At 51.5% G+C, this 18,843-nt stretch overlaps 1 protein-coding gene across 5 annotated transcripts in view; it reads right to left on the reverse strand.

Annotated features, from left to right (window-relative positions):
- Positions 1 to 18,843, reverse strand: part of CDK5RAP2 (CDK5 regulatory subunit associated protein 2) — a 167,473-nt gene that overhangs the window by 32,944 nt on the left and 115,686 nt on the right. For all 5 annotated transcript variants that reach the window (XM_045513130.2, XM_010950351.3, XM_010950349.3 and 2 more), the window contains exons 22-26: positions 17,424 to 17,655; positions 14,181 to 14,303; positions 9,434 to 10,010; positions 7,346 to 7,578; positions 224 to 272 (exon numbers count right to left, since the gene is read on the reverse strand). In XM_045513130.2, the coding sequence (XP_045369086.2) occupies positions 224 to 272; positions 7,346 to 7,578; positions 9,434 to 10,010; positions 14,181 to 14,303; positions 17,424 to 17,655 (1,214 nt within the window). The remainder of the gene's footprint in view (positions 1 to 223; positions 273 to 7,345; positions 7,579 to 9,433; positions 10,011 to 14,180; positions 14,304 to 17,423; positions 17,656 to 18,843) is intronic.

Consider the following 18,843-nt stretch of genomic DNA (forward strand, 5'->3'; position numbering starts at 1 on the left):
CCCAGCAGAGAAATGCCAGGAGCAACCGAATGCAACCAAACGAGGGCTGCAGGACACACAGTGTGCAATCCCGGTTTCCAGTGACCACTGTCAGTTTCATAGGTGTTTATGCTTTATTTACAAGATGCAGGAAACTAACAGAACAGGAGGGAGCCTGGATGCTCAAACAGCTGGCAGACAAACCTAACCCATGACGTCTTCTCACCAGATGCTACACACTCACCTCTCTCTCAGTTCCTTCTGGGTGTTCATTTCCGCTTCAACTGATTTTCCTGGAAGTAGAAATAACATCAAGAGGGAAAACATTAAAGAAAGAAAGAAAAAAAGAGTGCTCCCTAATAATTTCTTGCTCACACATTTGCAAAGGCACTCTTCCATTTGTCTAAACACTCTTTATGACAGTCTCGGACATTTAAAGGAGGATTACCGTGAATATCGCTCAGACCACAGATCCCGCCTCTAGCACTGCTCTGGCACTGGTTCCAGGAGGGAGGTGACAGCACTAAATGCAAGAAGCAATCACAAAGGCACTCCCAGGTGCAGGCTGTCCCTCCTTCTCTAAAACGCTGATGCGACCGAATACAGGCTTGTTCCAGGAGATGGGCACCAGAATCAAGAAAAAGAAGCCCTCTCTCCTCCAGTACCCACCACAGACGTGCAACTGGCTTCCCTTCCGTTCTTTCTTCTGTGCATCTTGGCCTGGGGGGTACTGAATCGGGACTTAATTTTTCATTTTGTACTTGATTACAAGCCCTTCTCTTACCAGATTTGCTTTAGAGACGCCACGTTTAATGAGTACATGACTATCCCTCGGAGGCGGACATGCAGCTGCCGTCTGGGTCATCTCCAATTTTTCACTTTTGTAAAATAAACATCTTGGTGCATACATCTTTATCTGCACTTAAATTATTTCCTTCGGAAAGGCTCTCAGAAGTGGGATTACAAGGGAAAGTGGGCTGGGAGTGCGGCTGAAGAAACCAGTGTGTGCGGCAGGGGGAACAACCAAAGAAAACAGAATAAGGCTGAGAGTGTAGCTGGGAAAGCTGCTCCGCTCCCACTGCGTGTCATCAGGTGCTGTTTGAAGGGAGCACATGCGCCCAGATTTCAAAGAGACGAACAACCTTATTTTAAAAATACTTTAGAACTCTGGAAATTGCAGACTGGGATGAGCTCTTTGAAGAAACAAATGCGTGGCTAAAGGAAAAAAACAAACCTCCTATAGCTGTACTGGAAAAATGAGACTATAATTAAACTGCACCCACACACACCATTTTCAAAACTACTCCTAAAAGGAAAAGTTCTCAAACACCACAGCGTGGAGGAAAAGATCACGGGAGACACGCACATTTGCTTCGTGTCTTGTGATTGCCACCTACAGACTCCCAAGGCCGGCTGGGTGGCCGTCACGGCCCCCGCCCCACCCAGCAGGCCGGCCACTGGGCGCCGGGAGTCAGTCAGTGTGCCGAGCGCTGGACAGTCACTGGGACCGAGTTGGGCAGCCCTGAGCACCAGGTGCCAGGCCCCGAGGCCGGCCCCTTCACAGCCACTGTCTCCTTCAGGCCTCACAACAACGCTACCCTGCGGGCACAGCGTCGGGACCTCCATTTTAGGGCAAAGATGCGGAAGTCCGGGAGGCCTGACGCTTCCGTTCTCTCACTCTGCCCAGTTCACCCCTCACCTACTTTACTGTACGCTCAGTTAAGCGAGGGAGATGGAGATACTCTCACAGCTAGCCCACCCACAGATCTACGTCTCCATCCCCTCGGGTCCTCCGGACCCAAACTGGCGTGATATATTGGCTCCCGGAGAGGCAGGGAGAGGTTGACAGGCCTCCGCCTCAGGGGATGCTCTCCAGGGCTCCACCTCTTGGTCCTGCGTGTCCCTCCTCAAGGGGGAATCTGCATCTGATACACCTGATTGGTCAGATGCCAAGACCTTGACCGGAAGTCCCAGCTACAAGGCCACCACGGACGGGCAGGGACAACTGTACCTCAAAAGAGCTCAGTCGGCATCTTCCTTCTCGCACCTGCACAGGTCTGCCTGCCAACATTCAGTCCATGATACGATTTGGGCCCTTTCGACCTGGAGGATGGGCTGCCTGCCCCGGCCGAGCCTTCCAAAGAGCTCAGGTTCCACATGCACCAGCCAGGCAAGCAACGATGCATTTACCAGGGTTCTCTGGACACACGTGTGCCCCAGGAACGTCACAGGGCCGGGGACACGTGGTCCAGGGCAGGCTTGTTTCAAGCATGCTGGGTCACCTAAGCATAAACTCATCTTAGAACCATCAAAAGACTCGATTCCTAGCAAATTCCATGACCACAGAAGGAATCCATGACCCTGATGCCACCGGCCACCTTGGGTTCCCCTTCTTCGAATCAGAGGTCCTCTGGGGCGCTTGTAATGACTCAGCAGTTGCATTCCACTCATTTCCTGTGCAGCAGGGAGTTCTTTAAAACCGGGCGACACACTGTTACTGTGGGTCAACAGGGAGCTCGGTGCAACTGATGCACGCAATCTCTTGGTGGAAACTGCCTTCACACAGGTGACGGGGACCGTCTGTCAGGCTACTCCAAAAGCTTAGGAAGCACGTCGAGGACACACTGCTCCCATCTCTCAGGCAAATCTCACCACCACACCTAAAAAGCCATGGAATATGGGGCAGAGCGGGGCTGGGAAAGGCCTTCATCTTTTCAAATAAGCCAGCATCTGTCATAGGCATCCAGCACAGATCCGAACAAGTCAGAGAGAGACATGACACAGGACATGACACAGGACATGAGTCATGACACAGGACACACTTGTAACTGGTGGACCCATCTTCAGTCTCCTCTGCACTGGCCCATCTGTACGCGGCCGCCACATAAGAAGCCTCTTTTGAAACAGTACTCCCTAGCTCAAAACCCATCAGTTGTACAAAATTAAGTTCACAGAGCAGAGCCTGGCATCTTCCCCATGACCCACGCGTTTCTTCCGCTCCGTCTCACTGGTAATTCGCAGTAAATATCTACCGTCCTCCTCCCAGGTGCCTGTGCCGACCCTGAGGACACAGAATGAATGAGGGACCCGCCCTCAATGAGGTCACAGCTGAGTGGGGAGATGGCGGGTCCAAAAGACAGTCACAGGACAGCGCTGTGACGAGCAGCAGCCAGGACACGGTGGGAGGACACACGGAGGAAACAAGCAGGATCCAGCCTGGACCATCAGGGAGTTCTCGCGATGTGACAGCTGACCTAGATCTCTGAGGCAGGAAAGGACTGCTTTAGAAAGGTTGGAGGGAGCCAAGGGGCTGTGTGGAGTGCAGATTCCAGGCAGACTTGAGAGAAAGTCTTCCCTTCGATCAGACAGCCTGCTTCACTAAGCCAGCCACGGCTTGCCCGCCCCATCACCACTCCTACAGGACCCTCCCCCCGACTACGGGTCCTTCCAACATGGAAGCCTGAGCCCCGATGTCCCTTCCTCCGGGCAACCTCCCCTTCAGAGTTCACAGGCGCCTCCCTCCAAGCTCAACTCTGCGTGCCAGACAGGGTCAGAGGACGTTCCATCCAAGAGCACCCAGGATACGGTCCACACCACACAAACTCTCAGTACTGTCCTCACAGCATCACTGGGCACCACACGGCTCACTCTGCCTGGGCTGGGGGGCCAGGACAAGGCCCCCACCTTCCAGGAGCTTCTGCTCTGAAGAAGTAAAATACGCCCACAAGAAATCTCTGTTGTCACCTCCCGAGCTCCCACTACTGGCCAGGAGGGACACCAGGCGCTTTAAATAACCTCATTTAATCCTCACCGACAATGCTGCTGGACAGGTACTACGACCTCACAGAGGAAATCTGACCCTTCACTGCAAAGCGGGGATCTGAACTCGTCTATCTGGCTCCAAAGGTTCTGTTCTGTCCACCCCAGCACGTGGCCTCCACCACAGGGCCAGATGTGACGCCACATGCAAGCCACAAACAGCCCGGAAATAAAGAAAACGAACGGGTTTGCTTTTTCTTGGAAGCTTCCTGGAGGATGGGCAGAATGTCTAGAAGTGGAGAGGGAGCCTTCTAGAACAGGGTCCCAGAAGTGGGGAAACCCGAGGCCAGGCCCACGGAAACCTTCAATCAGGACACCCAATCTGACAGGAGTGTACAGGGCACAGCATCATGGGGGTCAGGAAGTTAGGCTGTGGAATCAAGCTGCCTCGGCTCAAATCCAGACTCAGCCACTTCCTGTGTGACCTTGAACAAGTAAGTTAACCTCTCTGTTCCTCATTATTAAATGAAGATATTAAATGGTACCTCCTCATAGGCTGAGAACAATGCCTGACACAGTAAGCATTCAATGAAGACCAGCCTTCCTCATCATTTCTCCTTCATCATCGTCGTCATCACTATTCTTCAGAGGTTAGAAGGCAGGGAAAGGCGGACTGTGGAATCCCTGAAAAAAACCAGATGCTTCCCCTTCATCCCTGGAGGCAAAGGAGCTGCGAGGGAAAGGATCCCAGCAGCATCTCTATTCACGTGGCTAAACCCTGACACACGTGGTGAGCTCCCTGAGGACGGGGACTATCTCACAACCTTCTTCCTCAATATCTACTCAAAAATACCTGAAGCAGAACACTGCCCTCCTGATTGTATGCTACTGGTCTCGGGAGGTACCATGGACCAGGATATGGTGGAACGCCTGGGGCGCCAACATCAGTCCTTGCTCCACTTGGGGTCTCAACCTGCTTTGACAATCACAGAGTTACAGACCCTCACTCCAGAAAAATGCCCACACTCACAACACCTTGCAGGGTCCCAGACCCCTAGTGAAATCCCTTGCCTATGGAGCTAGGCAAGAATCCCGGCTCTAATGCTCACAAGCATAAAGACACCACACGCTCATCCTATTTCTTGGGTTCTATCAATTAAATGTCACTGAAGAGATCACAAGGATATGCACAAAGATTCCAATTTGGTGTTCTTTATAATAGCTCCAAACTGGAAACAACTTAAATGTCCATCTAATGGAAAATGACTAAATAACTTATAGCACATTCACACAAAAGAATGCTCTGCGGCCACTGAAACCTGCAATGTAGATGAACATTTATTACCTATAATTGAACAAAGGGAGAGGTTGCATATTACCCTACTTCCACCAAGAATACACATACATACAAAAAGGGGCTGGAAAGTATAAACTCCAGGGTGTTCACGTTTTGCTGTATAAATGATGCAATGACAGGAGTATTCGCTTATCTTGTTATTCCACAATAAACGTGTGCTGCTTTGTATTCATAAAAAAAAAAGCTGTATTTAAATTTTTAAAGAACTCACGCTATGCAACTACCTCAAATACAAAACTACGTTATAATAAGCTCATTTCATAATGCGAGAGCCAGGCTGTAATTCAAGAGACGGCATCCCAGAAAGACCCACCTCTGCTATATTTTATTCTCTAAGGAAAAAAGAGCTTCTCTAGTGAGGTTCTTCAGACTTATGCCCTTTTGTAGAAGAAAATTAAGTTCTGTGTTTGTGTTGTCTGCTAAGCCCAAAACGCTTCTGCTTCTAGAACCCAAAGGAAACAAGAAGTGAGATCTCTTTGGGCTTGTTGAGGTAAACAACTAAAAAATAAATAAGGCTGGGGGGTTGTGTAGTAGATGAAGAAGGGAGGGCACCTGGTGCCAGAAGCAGCCCCTTTCAGCCTCCCACCTGGAGGCTGAGAGCCTCTCGGAAGAAAAGAGATGAATGGGAGATGCCTCAGGCCGGGAAGACACAGCTCTACCCCAAGGGCTCACTTATTCCTCCAATAGTAAAATGAAAACGAGCTTCTTTGGGAAACCTTAGCCAGAAGAAAGTGGATTTCATAAAGCTGGAAAAAGTCCAGCGCTCCTGTGTCCCGGCCTTCAGAGGTTCTGGAAACCGGTGCTAGGAAAATCAGTCTGCACCGCACCTAAGCTGCTGGGCCCTTTTAAAAAAAGAGCTTCCCTGGGCCCAGCGGGCCAAACTACCCCACGCTTTATCCTGGCATCACACTGAATGCACGTGGACCCTCGTGAACCACCTGTGTGTAGGTCTGAAGACACAAAAACTGAGGTCAAGTCCTGGTTCCAAGTCATTGTGACTTTGAGCAACTGACCTTGCTCTGTGAAGGTCAAGTTCCTCATGTGAAATAAGTTGCCCTGAGGATGAAGCCCCCGGCTCACAACATACGGATAACGAGTCAGCGCTCAGAACTTCAGGGCGATGCGCGGAGTACTGTGCCAAGGCCTCACGCCCGTGATTTAACTTGACCCTTACGGCTCACAGAGGAAAGCCTTTGATTTTGAGCAGAGAAAGGTTATGACCTGGCACATTCTGTAAAGATCACGCTGGCCACAGTGGAAACAGACCGCTGTGGGACAGGGTGGAAGCGCGGAGGCCGAGGAGGAAAGGCCTGTGACCATCTGAGATGTGAAGGCTGGAGCTGTGGCAGCAGCAAGGTGCCTCAAACTGCTCAGATTTGGGATGTCATGAGCCGAAGGGAGGGCTTCAAAGGGGCAGCCAGTGGGGTGGGCGGGAGAACGGACTCTGAGTGATGTCCTCTTAGAAGCCGAGGCAGGAAGGGATTTCCCCAAGAGGGAGGGACCAACCACATCCCCCGTCAAAGGGTTAGGAAAGATGACTAACAATGTGTGTGTAAGTGTATCTATCTATCTATCTATCTATCTATCTATCTATCTATCTATCTATCTATCGAGAGAGGGACAAGGACAAAGCAAATGTGGCAAAACGGATGAAGGTGGATGAAGGGTGCAAGGGAACTCTGTTGTCATCTCAAAATATTGCAAATTATATTTTTAATTGTAATGCAATCACATCTTTTAAGTATGTAGCACATAAGGGCAAATGTTTACCAAAGGTTTTCTTTCATCCTTCCTCTGATCACCTCTGACCCTTGAATACATTTTTTAACCAAAGTCTGGGATTTTTGTTTGCATGTTTTGTTCACTGTTGCCAACATTTAAAACCCATGAACCAACATTTTCACCCCCAAAACCCTGGTTTCCCTCTTCTCTTGAAAATTGAGAGGACCCAGCGACCACGTAGTGGTGCTGAGGGGCCGCACCTCCTGGCTGGCTTCACCTGTGTGTCTCATCCACCTGGTCCCTGGGGCATCTCCACTGGACCCCAGGTTTGGGACAATGCAGACCACCGACCACGTGGACGCAGTCACCGGAAGGAAGCAGCTGCCCGTGTGGCTCTGCCATCCCCTCGTCAGAGCAGAGGGGCGGAAGGTAGGCAAAGCCAAGGAGTCGGTTCCTCCCGGGCCCCTCCAGGGAGTCCTGGATCAATTCCTGACATGTCTTAGGACTTGCAGCCCCTCGTCCGCTTACCCTTGAGAAACAGCTTCTCCAACTGCTCGAGCAGCTCGGCACACTGATTCAGCTGCTCCTGGAAACCCTCGGCCACGCAGTGATCCACGTCGCTGGCCTGCAGCAGCTCCTCGAACGCCCGAATCATGGTGTTCATGTGTTGACGGTAAACGACACAGATGCCGTGGCTGTCCTTAATCTGCTGTCGCTGAAGGGAGAGCTCCCTGGCCTGGGCCTGAACTAACGAATCGTATCTGATAAAAGGGGGGAGAGAAAATTCTTGGACCATTTTAGAATTGAATTTTTGTGACCTAAACACTAATTGGAAAAATGACAGTGCACAACTCTTGAAGGGCCCGCAGCTGTACAAGTACATCTACTTTTAGAAAAATTGGAACTGTACAAGGTCACCCCTGCTTCGATTTCAAAACAGCCAACAAATGCTGGCACAAAGGTTCTTCTGCAATATTTTTAACCTTAGGAAGCCCCCAATTAAAGTACAGATTGGCGAGGACTCAGGAGAACAATTAGTTTCCGTACATTCTTCAAAAACACTATTCCGAACTGTAGCAGCGAGTGCTTAGAGGGTCAGGGGATCCACCACAAATCCCCATGAAGAACAAAAAAGAGACTCAAAGGCAGGAAACCAGAAGCAGGACTCTCTCCTCTCAGCCGAAAGGTCAGAGAATCATCATAATCCTAAGTACCATTTACCGAGCGTCTAGGAGCCACCAGCCACCGAATTAGGTGTTTTTTATAAGTTATCTTTTCCTCTCCGTCTCCCAGCAAAGGTATGAACATCCCTGTTTATGGAAGAGAAAACTGACTCTTGGAGATGGCAAAGTTGGTTCAGTGATGAAGTTTGCTGACTCAAACACAGCTCTGCCTTCAAAACCCAACTCTATTTATACCATGCCACCTCCTGACACCACACCCATCTTTTCCTTTGTGAGCCCACAGTATTAGTAGGGACTGAGAAAAACCCAAGTTCAGGCAAGCATGGCTCTGTTTTCCTTACCACCTGTGGCCGCGGGAGGCCGGCAGAGTGGCTTGGCAGAGACCCTGACCCTGCAGTTCACCCTTTAGTACACAACCCCTGGGACAAACATGTCCCCTGAAATGATGACAGTGTGTGGGGCTGGTGACCACCTTCGACCCCAAGTAACACAGAGAGATCCTGTGACAGTAGCCCTGCAGGCGGGCCCGGTTCACGGATGGGAAGGGGCCGGAGCATCAGTATCAGTGCGGGATAACGTGGGCCGGACCAGCCGGCTCTGCCAGTCCTCCCGGGCCACCTTCTCAGTCACGGCAGCCGCTCTGAGGCTCCATTTCCTCATCTACAAACGCAAGTTCAAGAACACCTCCTTCTCGGGTGACTGTGAGGATTAAGTAAGAAAAGTGCCTAACCGCGGGTCTGACACAACTGCCTTCCCGTAAATACACGCTGCCTTCAATCACACTGTCTGCAGGGTCTTAAAAAAACGCACTTTGGCTCCTGACAGTTGAGAACAGTGTGCCTGTCTCAAATCAGTGACGAACGAAGGTCAAGTTTACAAATGATCCCACGTCTGTCACATCTCACGAGGCCAAACTGTATGCACCTATGCCCATAAAACATGTCTTCGTGACCTAAGAATTCTTCTCTTTCAACACACACTTATTTCTCTAAGATGACCTTACAGGGTAAAGATATGGGAAATATTTATTTCCTCCCACCCTGACTAGGACATCAGTTTCAGCTCCCCTGCAGCACAGTAAAAGCCAATAACAGGGTCAGGAGTAAACACTGCCATTTGGCAGCCATATTATAACTCACCAAGTGACTGGTATAAAACCTTTACCCTGAGTCCCCAACTTGAGAAGGGCAAAACCTACTTGGCCAATTTCAGAAGACCCAAGACTGGTATGTGTGCAGCCACTGTTCATGGTGGCCTCACCTGTCACCTCTCTGCAGGGCCCGCTGCCTTAACCACGCCATCAAGCCTCGGCCAGTACACACCTGACCCCATGGTGAAGCTGCATTCCCTTTTAGCTCATGGGCGCCGACCTACTGGCAACTCGGGGGAACTGCAGGCTTAAGCAGTGGGAGAAGGCAGAGCTGGGATGTACCTTGAGGGTGAGAGATCTCTGAACTTATTCTGCAGGTTATGGATTTCACTGAAGAGTTCCATGTTCAGATTCTGCTCCCTCTGCAGCTCACACTCCTGGTCCACTAGCCGCTGTCTGAGACTCTCCAGGGTCTTGCTGTCCATCACCTCTGGGGCCAGCGGATGGAGGATTTTCATGTGTTTCACATAGCGTACTTGGTGCAAACTTGAAAAGGTCCTTTCTTCTTCGTCACTGGTACCCCTGTCCTTGTTCAAGCCATCCTGGGCCCCTTCTGTCCCACACAAAACTGTGATAACAGCCTCGCTGAACTGGGAGTGCTTTTGAAGCTGCAATATGAAATTCCGGTAGCCCTCAAGCTCAGTTTCCAAGTCACAGATCTTCCGTCTTAAGTTTTCTTTATCATTTGAGGCATCCATGTTCTCCAAGGGATCGGTCCCAATCACACTGACGTTAGTGGAAAACTGACTCTTAGAACTCAAGCATGTAGCTACTGACGTGGGGCCTGGAAAATCTTCAGAAAGATTCTCTTCGCACATTGGTAAAATGGCAAGGTCGTCAGGCTGGTAAATTTCGGAGTCTGAAAATCAAAATACATTTTTGTCAGTATCTCTGTGGCTGAAATCCACCCCCTCTGTCCTTCCTCACAGCCACCGCCAAGCAGAGATCACTGCAAAAGCCTCCTAACCAGCCCCTCTTACCTCTCAAGCTGTCCTCCTCCTCAGAGCAACTGTTCAACCATGATAACCACCAACCCCCACCTGAAACTCATCAGTATCCCCACTATCTTGAGGACTAAATCCAAACTCCCTCCCACAGCATCTGAGACCCTCCATAATCTAGTTCCAGGCAAGCTTTTCAGAACATCCCTTGGCACCACCCACACAGATTCCCCAGTAAATCAACCATCCCTGAACACACCAGGCTGTTCATGCTTCTGCTTCTGCATGCACTGTTCCCCCTGCCTGGAATATGCCTGGCCCCCGACTTGACTTCTCCTCAGTGAACTCCTATTCATCCTTCAACACCCAGATCTAATTTTCCTTCCTCTGTGAGCTCAAATTCAAGCTACACAAAACAGTCACCCTCTCTGGGCTTCCCCAGCACCTTGTACATAACCCCTGGGACAAACATGCCAGGCGCTGGGAGCTGGCACAGTATTGACATTTGGCGCATTCGTTTATTTACACAGCATTTTGTTATTGGAATCCCTCTCTCCTTTGCTGGACTGCACGTTCCTTCCCAGCAGGGACCGGCCTTTCATCTTCACATCTCAGCGCCCAGTACAGCACCTAGCCCAGATCAGCCATGAAGGAAGGGCTGACCAATACTGGGGAGTGAATGAAGTAACATTAAAGACCAGTGATTCTAAAATCCACAGCAGACAAGAGTCATCTCATTTCCATGAGTTTCTAGGAGATGCCACGATGCTCCCTGTAGTGGGCTGTTTTGCTGACTCACAACCCCGCCAGGAAACATTTCCTTACCGCTAGTTTAAACCCCCAGGTATGCAGCCAAACTCCTCTGGGAGGTGGATTGGCGTGGCAGAAAGAGCATATAGCTTTGAAGCCAAAGAGAAGAGGCCTCACACTCAGTTTTGCTACCTGCTGGCTGGGCAGACGTAGGCAAGTAACTCACTGTCCCAGAGCCTCAGTTTCCCTAAAGAGACGTCTGTTGTGCTTGTTGTGAGGCAACAAGTCCAGGCCTGAGTCGAGAGCGTCTGTCCTTCACCACATACCAGCCTGCCTGCTGTCCAGGGAAAGCCCAGCTCAATACAAGGAGCTGTGGGAATACTTAAGAGGCAGCAGAACATAGCAGAAAACCCATCTTTGAAATCCAATGGTTTTAAACTCTGTTTCTGCTCCCTACTAGCTGTGTGACCTAAGGCAAGTGGCTTAGCCTCTCTGAGCCTTGGTAACTTCATCTGCAAAATGGATAGAATATCATTTACTGTGAAGTCTTCTGTTTTTGCTTTTAGGATCAAATGGGACCATATCTGCAAGAAGGCTAAGAGTGTCTGGCACACAGTAGTGAAGGAAACCAACTCATACGAATGTGTATCCTTTGCTTCCCTGAAATCTTTAAAGATGGAAGAGGATTCCTTTCTCGGGAGGCAGGTGAGCAAAGGCTTGTGGACTCGGGGAGATGCTGGAAAGGCAGCAGCGCAGGTTGGATGAGATGACCGAGGAGCCCCCTCCGAAGGAAAAGCAAGCGCAAATCCTTGTCAGGCTGGACATCCCAGCTTCCGGGTTCTGCAGGTGCTCCTCGTGGCTTGAAGCCCATTCTCGTCTCTCCACTCACGATGCAAATACCATAAAATAAACCTTTTTATTCTAGACAGTCGATGATCTCAAGAAAGGATTCCTAACAGAGCATTTTTACTGTACAAACTTTGTGCAAATCCCTCATCTCTGAGGTCCTTCAGGGTGGAGACCATGTCATTCATCTGTTTCTCCAGGGTCTGGCATGGGGCTGGGGGCCCTCAGAGAAGGTCCTCAGTGAGCACTGCGGGCTGAATGAGGGTCAGAGGGATGGGGGAGGAATCTCAACACAGCTTTTTCCCAGTGACTCACCTTCCACAACAATGAAATATCTTTGCTACGACAACTTCATGATGGAGTTCCACGGCAAGAAGCAGTGTCCACTCATGGGAATAAAGATCAGTTCTGATGACTTTCGTTAGGAAATCATGAGGCAATGACACAGGCAAGACCCATACAACTGTCCTGCTGCATTATGGCCTGTGGCCAGCTTGGATGTTTGCACACACGTCCTCACTATGGCTGGGCAGGTGTGCGTCCTCATATCCACACTGAGCCCTCGCCCTCCACTTCCAGCTCTGCTCCTCACGACACATTCAGACACTTGGCACTCATAATTCTGACTTCAGACATGCCCTTAATCTACAGCGACCTGTGACTTGGCAGAGGTAAGGACCCGATTTCTAGGCTCTGAGGCCAGCAGGTAGCAAGTCTCACAGCTCAGCACCCGCACAGCCACACAGCTTTGCATTCTCTGCTCCACAGCCCTTGATAAAGGTCCAAAAGAGAGCTTTTTTTTTTTTCATTTAAAAAACTGCAGAGCGGATGTGGGACATGGAGGATTATAAACCGTAGTGTATGCTGCAAGTCTGCAGGTTTAGCAAGGGGTCGGGACACATAACTAACTTATGTGCTGGGACCTGGCCTAGGCACCCAGCCCCTCATCTGTGCCGTCCATTTAATCTTCACAACAACCCTGTCAGGCGTCACTAGTGTCCCCATTTTACAGAAGAGGAAACTGAGAGGCTAAGAGCTAAGCACTTGCCCACGGTTCAGAGCAGAGCCCCCAGTCAAAGCCTGGCAGCCCGCCTCCACCATGAATCCTGCCTCCTGACGTATCCCTCCTGCAAATGGGTCTCCCGTGTCAGGGGGGCACGAGCAAGGGGAGACATTCCTGCACCCTCAGTGTGAAGGATAATACGTCTGTGGAAGCCCCTTCACTCGTTTCTCAAGGAGCTGCTGAAGCAGCAGCAGCAAAGCCATCACACGTGGTACCCAGCCTTGCCGGGGGCAGTCACCGCGCAAGTCACTGCAAAACCGGAAGACGGCGGAATAATGGGATGTCTCAGCGACCAGGGACTCAGGAGGGCCTTCCCTGGAAAGGGACATTTAAGCAGAGAGCAAAGGATGAGGCATCAGCTAGGCAACAACAAAAGGGAGGAAATTCAGGCAGAGGCAACAGCATGTGCAAAGTTCTAGAAGCACATTAAGAACAAAGGAAAGAAATTCACTAACGATGGGGATTTGAGAGGAAAAGGGAAACTGCCGATCGGTCAAGAAGCCTTTAGTAACCAACTAACTAGAAGCAAGAGATCAAAAGATGTCCCCAGGACCATCTACTTACATCACAGGAAACAACGCAGCTCTGGGGCTTCTGAGTGCTTTACCACCTGGGAGGGGGCCTCCTCCTCAAAGCCCGGGACCCAGGGCGGAAGCCTGTGACCGTGTCCTCAGTGCGCTGACCGCTGGCCCTGGGGAAGCCTATGCCACTGGGACAGGGCCCATAACTCAGTATTTCCCCAGAGACTGGCGTTCTCAATGGTCGCCCCAGGACAAATTTAGGGTCCTAAAGACAATGATTTCTGACAGAGTGAATTAGGGCCACATTAATGGTAATTCTTTCTTTTTTTTTTAATGAAGGGGGAAAATAAATCTAAGGTAAAAGGAAAAAAATGCAAGCATTCGTTCATGCTTGAACAGAATCATGAATATTGTTGTATTATCCTCTGCGCTTACCTGAATGCTTGTGACACTTCATAATTCTAAGAAGGAACCCAGCTTGCCTGGGGCCTTGCTCACATCTCTGCTCCTTTCCCACTGATCCACCTGACCCCCAGGCTCGCTCCTCCCCACCCACCCCCCTCCCTGGGCAGCTGACACCTAACAACAGCCAGCACCAAGCAGAACTGATGACCAGCTGACGGCGAGACCCCCGGGGGCAGGCACTGCGCTGGCGGAAAAGTGTCAGACAAATGGACTGTAAGCTCAGACAGAAACCCTAATGTCCTTGCCTCGTCCACCTAATTATCAGCTGGGTGACCCTGGATCAATTCATTTTAAAAACCTCAGCCTTCCCGGTGTTAAATGGGAACAACCATGATGCCCTCAGGTGGCTGTCACAGGACTTAGTAATAATTTTTATATAAAACAGCCCAGTGGCACCCGGCACACAGTAGCTCTTCGGTACACAGAGCGGGGTGAGTTCTGACCTGTGTCGCAGCTGGCGTGCTGATCGCTGTCCTTTTCCAGGTCTCTCCAGACACAGGGTGTGGCTTCCATTCCTTCCTGCTCCCTGGGGCCGTCCTGGTAGGCTGCTCCCACGAGAGGCTGGGCTGCAGGCAGCCACACAGAGAAAGACAAATAAATAAAACCACGGACTTGAAACTTAGCCAAGCAACTAAGAAGAACACAAAGATACAACAGGGAAAATAAAAACACTGGGGAGGCAAAATGCAATTTATAAGATAAAATTAATCTATCGAGCTGCCATAACAGGACATAAAAAGCGTAAATATACTGCAGCTTGTCTGAAATGGTTGAAGTCTAGGCTCTCCAAAAACTACGAGGGAGAAAATGAGTTCTGTAGACTCGTGCCCACTGTTCCCAAGAAGGGAGGCCCGCGGGGCCTTCCAGACCGCTGCAGAAGCAGCACCTCGTTGAGGCACCCCAGGGTCTCAGCAAGAAATCAGATCAGTGTTAAGTGCAAATGGCAAGCCCTGGGCAAGGTGCCAGGGCCTCCGTGTGGCTGCGTCCCCTCTGCCACCGCATCTCTCGGCTCTGAAGCAACCCCGTGCCCACCGCACTGATGGGCTTAGTTATCTGCCCCGTCCCGCTAGACAGGGAGCCTGAGAAGGCAGAGGCAGCACCTCCATCCTTGCTCTCTCCCCTACGCCCTGTGCGTGAGGCCAGGAGCACAGCAGGTGCTGGGGGTACTCACCGACGGCGTGAAGAGCGGGGTGGATGAAGGATGCTGGGAAAGGAAGGGGGATGGGGAGGGCAGCCCTACCAAAGGCCGACTTATCTGAAAACCGCAACTGATAGACCCCAGAGAGAACCTAAAACCAAATGGAAAATACCCCCGGCTGCAGATCCGCATACAATCCACATGCAGGGTATCCTATCCCAGGGCGTAGGAAACAGTCAAGTAAGGGGAAACGTAAAGGCTTTGAAATCAGGCAGGCTGGTTCCAGTCAAGGTCGGGACGTCAGCAACAGCATGGCCACAGCCAAGTCGCTCTCTGAAAGTGCTGCCTCAGCGTTAAAACGGGAATAACCGTGCGCCTGCCTCAAAGGACTGTTACGGGGATTCAATTAGATCACGTATTTAAAGTGGACAGTGGGGTTCAACACGTAGCGGGCGCTCACCTTATTTTATTTTACTGCCACCAGCAGTCCAAGGCTCCCAGTCACCTCCCATCTCTGAACCACCCTGAAAACCCCCGACTTGGGTGCAACCTCCCACCTCGGTCTCAAGCCCGCCCTTGCAAATGCGGCTTCTCCGGCAGCCTCCCCAGGAGGGGATGTTTCCTCCCTGCAACCCCCACTCCCTGTCTTACTGCCTCACTAGCAGTGCTCGACACAGCCGATCTGTTCGTCACTCAGCTTCTGGAAGCCATGCTCTCCCGGCTCCCTTCCTCCCTCACTGGCTGCGTCTTCTCAGTCCAGCCTCCACTTACTAGAGAGCCCACGTGTCGGTTCCTGACCTGCTCCCTATGTCTCCAAGCCTCGAAGCTTCAATACCAGCAACGTCTTGACATCTCCAAAGTTCCCAGCTCTAGCCCAGGCCTCTCCCCTTGACTCCAGGCTCATCCATCTCCAAAAGCCTAGCTGACGTCCCCACAGCGACGGGCAGCAGGAATCTCAAAGGAGTCCCAAACCAGACACCTCATGTCCCCCTACGCCTGGCTCTCGTCAGTCTTTCCATCTCAGGTATGACATCCTTCCAGTCGTTCTTAGCCTTTAAAGCAGAGGTCAGCCTAATAATGAATATTTGAGACTCTTCGAGCCACAGGGTCACTATCACAGCTCCTCAACTCTCCCATCACAGCGCAAAAGCCAGCACAGACAATATGCAAATGAACGTGTGTAGCCGTGCCCCCGTGAAAGTTCACAAAACCCACAGCGAGCTTGGTCCACAGGACACAGTCTGCCAATCCTGGCTTTAATGCCTAACTCAGACTCCGCTGCTCAAAACCCTCCAGCCTTTTCCAACCTTACCTAGAGGAGAAGCCCTAGACTGGTCTGGGAGGGCCTAGTGGGCCCGCCACCTCCCTGACCCCTTACCCTCTCCTTCCTCCCTCCACTCCAGCCACATAATTGGCCTCCTTTCTATCCACCCAACTTCTCAAGTTCACAGGCCTTTGTCCTTGCTCCTTCTGCCAGGCACGCACCTCCCAAAATAACTAGTCCACTCACTTCCTCCCAGGTTCCCCTCGAATGTGGCCTCACCAGGGAGGCGCTAAGAGTCCACGTGCTGTAGCAAACCCTGCTCTGTACCACGTTTCCCAGGCCCTTCACCTGCTTCATCCTCCTGCACAGCACTGATCGTGCCCATCATCTTACTGCCTCCCTCCCCCGGCAGGAATGTGAGCGGGACACAGACCTCACCTCTTTTGTTCACTCTCTCCTCAGCGCCTGGCCCACAGGATGACAGACACACACTTTCTGAATAAATACATAAAAGATCACTGCTGTTCTTGTTATTGTGGGTTGCTGTCATCTGCTTACAGCAGGAGTTGAAAAGGAAGAGTCAACATAAGCTCTTCTGTGGATTCGGGAACCCTCTGGAGATGGCGCTCAGTGCTACACACGTGCTTACCTGCGTGGTTCTGGGAGAGGGTGCCCAGCTTTCTTCCGACTCTCAAAGGGGTAGAACCTCTAAGCACCACTGTCTCGGACTAGGGGACACCATGGAGGCGCTCCCCCCAAGCTCAGGGGTCTAACCCAAGGGCTCTCTATCTGGGAGCTCCCAGGAGAGCAGAGACAGCTGATTCAGAGTGAACAGGGTGGCAGGTCACTTCCAGAGGAAGCCAGTGGTCAGTAGGGTTTGGAATTAGCCCTGAGGAACCCAAACAAGTGTGGTCTGGACAGCCAGAGAACCCACAGAGAGGACTGGGGCTTCCACAGCCAGGACCTGAGAAAAGTCCAGACTTCAGTCACACCACGCACGACTGGGGGCCCCAGACAGCCCCAAGCGAAGGGCCCAGTGACCTCACAAGGCCTGGGAGCAGGACAAGCCCCCGCTAGCCCTCCAGAAGTCAACGAAAACAACACATGCATGTTCCCTCTGTGCTCCCTCCATTGTGCGTTTGTCAAGAGTCAAGATTAGTCACTGCAATTCTCGGAATTTATACTCAAGCGTATTGTAATTCGGAACAATGAAGGTGACATTTCCACCCGTCCTAGTGGGTGGGTCACCCAGCTCGCAGAGAACACCTTTTCCTCGGGGCTTACCTTTCAGGGGCTCTTCGTCTGGCGCTGGCCTCCCCTCCATCATTGCTTCAGCCAGAATTAACTTTTGGTGAAGTTGCTTATTGCGAATTTTGGACTCCTTCAGCTCCCCCTGCAGCTCCAGGATCTGGCCCTGTAGCTGGGCCACCACCCCCTGGGAGGCGGGGAGCCGGCACACACTTCCTAGCGACTGGGATGGTTTTATCAGGATGGGCAGGCGCGACTTCTTAGCATTCTGAAAACACACACACGTGAACAATGAACACCCTTCCTCAGGTCTCGGAGTCAACGTTCTCGCGCCAACCTTGTAAAACAGGATTTACAGAGGTTGTGCAGATGATGGCATCTCTGTTTATCCCTCAGCCCACAGAGCTCGTGTCTTGGCAGGTCCTTCCTCCGACTGACAAGGGCCAGGATTTTCCTCCCAGACACCCTCCTGGCCCTGGCCCGCTGACTCTGCCCCCAGATGTTCCCATATAGCAGATCTCTTCCCAACACAATCTTCTGGGAAACACCTTCTTGTTCCTTATCTATTTCCTCACTTCCCACCCTTTCCTCAATATAAGCCAACCTGCCTTCCACCCCACTAGGCCACCAGAACCATCCTTTACTACATTTTTCGGGGGCTCCTGGGTCACTAGTCCAATGGCTATTTCTCAGGATGAGAGCTCCTGACCTGCCTGGGGCACACGTCTCCATCTCTGATGGCCTGCAGGTCCTGTCAAGTGAAAGCTCAGTGTTTTGACGGCATCACCCCGGGTCCTCATCCCCACAGCTACACGACTGGGACGGTCTCTGTCCTGGTGAATCACACCCCTGTCCAACAGCCCGGGCACCATCTTTAAATGGCCCTCTGGGTGCACCACCCACTTCCATCCCGCACCAGGCCCCCCCTAATTCCAACGCCCAAGCTGTCTGTGAATTCTTCTGACTCCTCTCATCCTCCACTGCCACTGCCCAGCTCCTGATGCTGGGAGCTCTCACCGAGGCCACCGCGACAGCCTCCCGACACTCACTCTCGCCCTTTCTAACCCACTTGCCATATTGCACCAAGCAGGCAAGTCTACCTTCCCCGTGCTTAAAACTATTTTAATTGTTCCCCAGTCCTCGTACAACAAGGGTCAAAGTCTTTACCTCAGCTCACACGTGGTGCCTGAGAGACTCCCCTCTCCTGCCTCCCCCTACTCTCCAGCCACAGACCTCCTATCATTCCTCAAAATGCTGCATTCCTTCCACCTCAGGACCCTGGCACATGCTGTCTCCTCTGCCTAGAACACTCTTTCCTGCTCACCCTCACCTTTCCCACTAATCCCAATACCTTCATTGAGACTCAGATCCAATGGGCCTTCTCAGAAGAATGGGCCTCGATTTCCCTGTTATATATTCACTGCCCGCTAGGGTTCTCCTGGGAAAACATTCTTAC

This window comes from Camelus bactrianus, chromosome 4, assembly GCF_048773025.1.
Source record: "Camelus bactrianus isolate YW-2024 breed Bactrian camel chromosome 4, ASM4877302v1, whole genome shotgun sequence".
In the NCBI taxonomy this organism is placed as follows: domain Eukaryota; kingdom Metazoa; phylum Chordata; class Mammalia; order Artiodactyla; family Camelidae; genus Camelus; species Camelus bactrianus.